The 6,977-nt window shown below is 46.2% G+C and overlaps 1 protein-coding gene across 2 annotated transcripts in view; it reads left to right on the top strand.

The window, feature by feature from the left end:
- Positions 1–780: 780 nt before the first annotated feature.
- Positions 781–6,977, top strand: part of ERCC6 (ERCC excision repair 6, chromatin remodeling factor) — a 71,865-nt gene continuing 65,668 nt past the window's right edge. Inside the window, exons 1-2 of one of the 2 annotated variants that reach the window (XM_055538481.1) lie at positions 781–1,172; positions 5,796–6,231. In XM_055538481.1, coding sequence (XP_055394456.1) covers positions 998–1,172; positions 5,796–6,231 — 611 coding nt within the window. In that variant the 5' untranslated portion in view covers positions 781–997. The remainder of the gene's footprint in view (positions 1,173–5,795; positions 6,232–6,977) is intronic. The other variant, XM_055538489.1, reaches the window with a different exon arrangement.

Below are 6,977 nucleotides of genomic sequence, written 5' to 3'. Positions count from 1 at the left end.
AACCACTATATACCTGGGAAAAACTGCTCTCCCATTCAAGCATTCAAACTAATATCTTACTAATGCATTACTATTTTCAATATTTTATTCAAGACATGACTAGAATTCTTTATTCCTTTTGAGAAAAGGAAACAAGTTATTTTGGTGTGGGACGGCTCTGGGCATATGTAGATTGGCAACGCCAACAGGACAGATACAGTGCTATTACTGAGTGTTTCAAGTACACTTGCCACTCCCTTTTCCTGCTCAGACCTGGAAGATTCTTCCCACAGTCACTTACTCCCAGAAGGCTCTCTGGCGCTGATCCCTGTAAAATCCACCCTTTCCCAGAGCAGGAATCTCTGGGCAAAGAAGCTGCTGCTGTTGGAGACAGCTGCCACCCAAAGGGGGCTACTCCTTCCTCAGGTGAAGCTCAATTTTCTCCCTTTGTTCTGAACCTGTGTGTGACCGTTTTGTTTCTTCAAACGTTCCCAGCTGAATTGTCACCCGGCTCAAAAATCCTCCTTTTTGATCTGAGGACAAATATTAAGTGACTAACGCAATCAAGACACTGACGTAGGCCCACTATGTACACACACCACTCGGGGTGCGTGTGTGTGTGTGTGTGTAAGAGGGAGAACAAAGATAAATAAGCCCTCTCCCTATTCCTCAGGTACTAACAGCCGTGCCAGGTACTGAAGCGTGTGGCGCTCAAGACAGCCCCCTTCCGCAAGCTTCCTTTCTCCTTGGGGTTCATGGTTAATTGTCAGCACAGTCGCTCGCACACTGCGTATCCCTCTCTACCTTTTCCGGAAAAATTCTTATTCCTTCTTTTAATTCTTATAATCGCCTTTACTAAAGATGTATTTTTCACCACGCGTGAAGCGCTAGCCACAATCCAGAGATCAGCAACCAGGACCACTTCCGCATTCGGCTCGCAGGTAGAAAAGCACGGCTGTATCACGAGCTCAAACCACGTGTCCTCACCCGGGTTCAAAATAACGCCTAGAGCCGGCGCATGCGCCCGAGGCCCCGCCCCACGCACGGCTGCGGGTCACTGTTGGGGGCGGTGCTTACGGCGGCACGAGACGTAGAAGACGCACGCGCCGCGCCCGGTCCTAGTCCAAGTTCTACGGCGGCTGACTGCGGCTGCTGCGTGTACGTTTCCGTACGGGTGGCCGCGCGGCCCTGGGGTGAGTGTTCTGGCGGCCTGGTTGAATGTCAGGCGGGACATGTCCGGGGCCCGCTCCGACTCTCCAGGCGGCCGCAGCCCCGCCTGGACCCCTGGCAGCCGGGATGGAGCCCTTTCGCGCGGGCGGCCAGGAGCGGGCCCTCGGGCTGGGCGCGCGGGGGTCGCGCCAGCCCACCTGCGGCCGGAAGTGCTGCTTGGGAGCGCTCACCTGGGAGGACCGGTGGGGGTGGGGGGCTCCGCCGAGGGCAAGGTGGGCCGGCGACTACGCATCAGCTTTCCGGCTCTGTGTCCTGCCCCCCTCCCCCGCCCCCCGCAATTAGGGTCAGCCCGGCCCTGTTTGATCTCGGTTAAAACTGGAGTTGTTATTTGAACGAGACATTCGGGGTAAAAATAAGTCAGGCAGTTGATATAGTCAAGTGGGAGTATGTGAAGGAGGATTGAGCAGTCCGCATATAAATGCTGTAGCTAAAGATTTCCCACATAGCATCTTATCTTCACTGCTATCACCAGTTCCAAGCTCCTGTCACTTGTCACCCGTACAGGCCCCAGCATGTCCATGTTGCGCTGTTTCCTCCAATCCATTATCCGTGCTGTAGTCCAGCTGGTCTTTACAAACATAAATTGGGTCATGGCATTATCACCCTGATTGAAACTGTTAGAGTCACTCCATTATACTTGGAGAAAAATCCAAGTTCATGTTTCCCTAGGCTCCCTGTGATCTGGTCCTTGCCTATGGCTCCATCTTCAAGTACACCCCTTCCCCTTCCCAGTTCTGCATTTCTGCATATATACGACTAAACCTCCAAACCAGTATCCAGCGCCTCCCACAGACGCCCCAGTGCTGAAAGGAGGACAATGAAGATACTGTTTTTCCAGATGGTTAAGTCTTGCAGAATGTTAGAAGACGTTCTGTAAATGAGTCATTATCAGTTTCTTTGACTCTGTAATTCATGTACAATAAAGATTTGTCAGAATGCTCCAGCCTTCTTCCAGTTTTTCAATAGCACCAACTCTTACCAGCCTTAGAAATCACACATGCTGTTTGTTTGCAAAATATTCACTTTTGGCCTGTTGTTTCATCCTTCAGATGCTGGTTCACATATCAGTTTATCAAAGACGTCTCCGTGACCTCACATCTACTTCTATAATACCAGTTAGGCTCCTGTGTTATTTTGTTATAAAGAAGTCTGTACTTTTCTATAGCAGTTACCACAGTTATATTTCTGTGTGTTTAATTTATGTATAAATACTTATTTATGTTGGAGAAGGAAATGGGAATCTACTCCAGTATTCTTGCCTGGGAAATTCAATGGACAGAGGGGGCTGGCCGGCTACAGTCCATGGGGGAGCAAAGAGTCAGACATGACTGAACAACTAAGCGCGCATATATTTATGTATGTAAATACGTATGTATAATTCTTAAAATATGTGTCATCCGCAAGAGCTCCTAAGTTCTATGCAGACAGAAACTCTTTGGCAGAGTACATTGTCTGGTGTAATTGACTCAGTAAATATCTATTGAATGTCAGCTGATTTATTTCGCTTCTGAAATTCTGCCTTCTAACTGGAACTTCCTGGTTTTCACCTCTTATTCCCAGGAGACTTGCCCTTTGGTGTATTCTCCAAGTGGCTTCTTGATCCCTTTCTTCCTTCTTTTCTCCTTTTCACCTGCCTTTTCCTTCCTCGCTCTTCAGTGCCTCCTGGCTTGTTTTGTTTTTTTTCCCCTAATCTGCCCAGCTTGGACCCCAAGGTCAGTTACTTGAAATACTCAGCATCTTTTAAAAAAAATTTATTTTTAATTGGAGAGTAATTGTTTTTACCACATTGTATTGACTTCTGGCACATCTTCTCAGCATCTTTACCCCCAAGCGACATCTGCCTTTCTACCCTGAAGACGCCCAACATTGGCATTTCCCCTGGGACTGCTAATTACTGAAGGAGGAAGTTGGGGTTGTTGGCAGTTCCTGGTTGGGGAGCCAGCCTCTGGTAGGCCTTCCGCACCTGTCACCAGTGTTCGTTCCCCGTCACCTTTTCTCTTCTACAGGTTACTTAGTTCCGATTCTTACTCTCCCCCACCTCCCATCCCAGCTGTGTCCCGTGACTCAGGTAATGCCCAAATTTCCTGCCTTATAAAGTATTTTCTCTGTGGTCCACCTAAGCTTCTCTCCGCACCTGTACGTTCAGGTCCATCAGGAGTCATCCTTCTGCCAGAGTCAGAGAAAGGTGTGCTGTGCCCTCTTCACTTCTGTACTTGCTGCTGTCTCATATACTGCTTTCTTTGCAGATTATCTCCCTAGTCCCCACTCGCTGTTCATCCTATAGTTTTTCTTGACCAAATTTTCCTTCCCCATCCTTTAATTCCATTATTATTCCAGTGATCTCTCTCTGCCATAGCCTATCCTTAGGCCTCTATTTCCTTATCTACTCATTTCTTATCCCACTACGGTCTGATTTTTTTTTTTCCCCTTTGCTTTGCTAAGATTTCTTTTACTAAGATAACCACTGATCAGCTTTCCAAATCCACTGGAACCTTTGGAGTTTCCTTAGAACTTGCCCTGTTATTTCCCACATTGGATCATTCCTTCCTAACTCCTTATTAGACGTTTTCTCCAAACATCGTTATTTTAACCTTGTCTTTGCACTACAGAGTTATTACTTAATATTTTGATTGATTAGTATATGTTTTAAGAACTGAAAAGGAAATCCTTGTATACATACAAATAAGAACAATGAAAAAATTCCAGCTAGTATGAAGGCTCGGAGCCAGAATCTTCTCTGTTGAAAGTAATAGAGTGCCAGTCTGATCCTTTCTTCTGGAAATAATCAGAAGGGCCCCAGGTAGAGGAATTTTCTTTCTCTGCTGTTCACTTTTAACCTTTTCAGCCTTAGCCTCTTTCTTATCCTCTAAAAGAATCTCTGGTCCCTGTCAAGTGCCCTGGGATCCCTCGGGCTGTTTACTCTGCTGATATTTCCAGATTTTCTCTAGAGCCCAGATTCATATTTCTGCCTGCCTTCTGGCCGGACAGCTTTGGCTGCTTACCATCTGCTTCCTTTCTGATTCAAATTTCGTGACTGAATTCACCAGTGACTCAGTTGTCCAGACCAGACTTGTTATTTTAGATTCCTCTCTGAGCCTTCCTTTCCACACGTATGAACACCTTATGTGTGTCACATCGTGGGTCACATGTGCAGAACTCAGTTTGTCTGTGTTTTTTGAACTCCAGATCCAGTGCACTGTCCCTTCTTCTGTGTCCACCTGGCCTCTTGTCTGTGCCTCGTTTATCGACCTGCCCCACTGGCATGCTTCTCCAGTGGAGAGTGAGCCCCTCGGGGCAGGGTGACACTAAGCTCCTGGCACCTTTGTATCCTCGTGCTTGGCCACTGGCATCACTTTATTTAATGAGGAATGAGTGGAGCTTGTTGGGGAACTTGTGAACATTTCATAGAAATAAAGAATTTATTCACGGTTAAGTAAAAAGATAAGCTGTCACTTTAAAAAAATCTATTTAAAAGTATTTATTAGATGGAGTTATACAGGCAGTATAGCAAACATATTTTCATTTTCATTCGAGGAGTTCCTCATTTCTTGTTGTAAAATGTGAAAGTTCCCCTTTATTCCTACCTTCTCCTTCTGTCTGCCCGCTTCCAACGCTGAAGGTTTAGTATGTATCTTCACATCATTTTGAATGCATTCCATGCACAGATGTGGGTATACATTTTTTTCCAATACAAATGCCTTCATACGACATGGCTTTTCATTTTATTTGGCTTTTATACTGTTACTGTTGAGAGTATTTAATGCCGGTTTAAGACCATTGAACACGCCACAATAAGTAGCCTACGTCTGTGTGAATATTTCTCTGGAATAAGTGCCTAGTAATGTGCATTTTAAATCTTGGTAGATATGGCTAAACTGCCTTCCAAAAGAAGTTTACTAATTTATATTCCCACCAGCATTATGTGAAGGTGGCTCTTTCTTACCTGTAGTGGATATTATCAGTCATCTTGTTTTTGCCAGCTTGTTGGTGAGAAATATCATGCATTGAAATGGAGTTATTTTTAAGACTTTTAATTAACTGAGGTTCTGATTTGAGTGGTGTTATTTATTATCTCTTTTCAGAGGTTTCTACTTATTGGAATAAGTAGTCAACCTAAAAGTTTCAAGTGTTAGATTTGTAGAGAATCTCTCTACAAGTCTGTCTTCTTAAGTCGCAGTTGGTCATGCAGCTCTAATGCGGGTCGTTTGTGCCATAATGCGGTGGAGAGGCTCACCTGGAGAGCAGCCGTGAAACGACTCCCATGATTTGGAGAAGACGCTGCGGGCACCACTTGGGATACTGGTTGCCAGCTTTCTCAGCTGGGTACCCCAGGGTTCTTGTTGATGATACTGCATTTCTTTTTCTGTTGTTGGGAATTTTTCTTAATTATTATCAGAACTCAAGAAGATCTATAGTGTTTGCTCTTTTAAGAGAAATAATACTTGGAAACTTGAATTTATGTAATTGGAGGATTATTGCTTGGTCTTTTGAGAAATCAATCTGCTTTAATTATGAAATATTTACTAAACTTTATAAATACAATTCTATATAACTGATGGGCTTGCTGAAAAATTTTTTCCTTTTAGATAGTCTGAAGAGGATGCCAAATGAAAGAATCCCCTACTCAAGTCAAACTCAGGAGCCAGACTGTTCACGGAGCCAGGATGTCAGTGGCAGTGAAGAGGGGACAATTAAGCAGGAGAAGGATGGCGACATGGATCTGGGGCAGAGCCTCCCCTCTTGTTCCTCTGCTAATGGACCCTCCACTTCCACCGAAGGGTGTCTCTTGGAACTTCCCAGGAGAGGGCCAGCCCTGCTGCACATCGACAGACATCAGATCCAGGCGGTGGAGCCCAGTGCACAGGCCCTGGAGCTGCAGGGGTTGGGTGTAGATGTCTACGACCAGGATGTGTTGGAGCAAGGGGTGCTTCAGCAGGTGGACAGCGCCATCCATGAGGCCAACTGTGTGGCCCAGCTCGCCGAGGCGGAGAAGGAGTATCGGTCAGTCCTGGACGACCTCACGTGAGTGTGGACCACCTTCTCTCTGATTTTACTTACGACTGAAAAATGTAGACAATACCTGTGGTAGTCCAGAAATTGAGGGGATTTATAGAACCTTTAATCAGAAAATGGAGTCAGTAAGTCCTTGACCTGTGTTTAAACCCCAGCCCTCAGGAGCATTGTAAACAGTAGTTACTCAGTTCAGTTCTTGGCAGCTTGTTTACACATGATGTCCTGGAGAGAAGTGCTGTTCTGAGTGGCCCAGATCTCGCAAGCTTGTGCACAGATGGTTCTCAGGAGAGGTGTTTGTGAAGATCTGATGTGTCCACTCCAGATAGCAGGAACGTCCCCTGGCCATCTCCCCCATCCTATAGTTTCTTTCTAGTTTCCTGTTCCTGAACCGAGGACCAGTCTTTTGGTACCTTTTCAGATTTGCATTTCTGGAAACAGTGAGAAATCCCTCCCTGCTTTTCCTTTCTTCCATTGTACTTTTGACTTTCTAAGGAAAGGTGAAATTCCATGGAGGCTCGCTTAGGCTTTAGAGGAGAAACGGACCTGTGCTGAGCAGAATGCGTTGGTTGTGGAGAGGCCTGGACCTGGGCTGAAAGAGGGGGCAGAGGATTGAGGTGAGCTCACGCTCCATTGCCAGTCTGCCCCCCATAGCCAGTGTGCTCAGCAGAGTGTGCTGCAAGCAGGGTGAGAAGGGGAGGCCAGGTGGAGGGGTGGGGCAGCGTCAGGTGGGGCAGTGGGAGGAGGAGGGGAGAGGA

This window comes from Bubalus kerabau, chromosome 1 (genome assembly GCF_029407905.1).
Source record: "Bubalus kerabau isolate K-KA32 ecotype Philippines breed swamp buffalo chromosome 1, PCC_UOA_SB_1v2, whole genome shotgun sequence".
NCBI classification, from domain to species: domain Eukaryota; kingdom Metazoa; phylum Chordata; class Mammalia; order Artiodactyla; family Bovidae; genus Bubalus; species Bubalus kerabau.
This window is presented reverse-complemented; position numbering and strand designations above follow the sequence as displayed.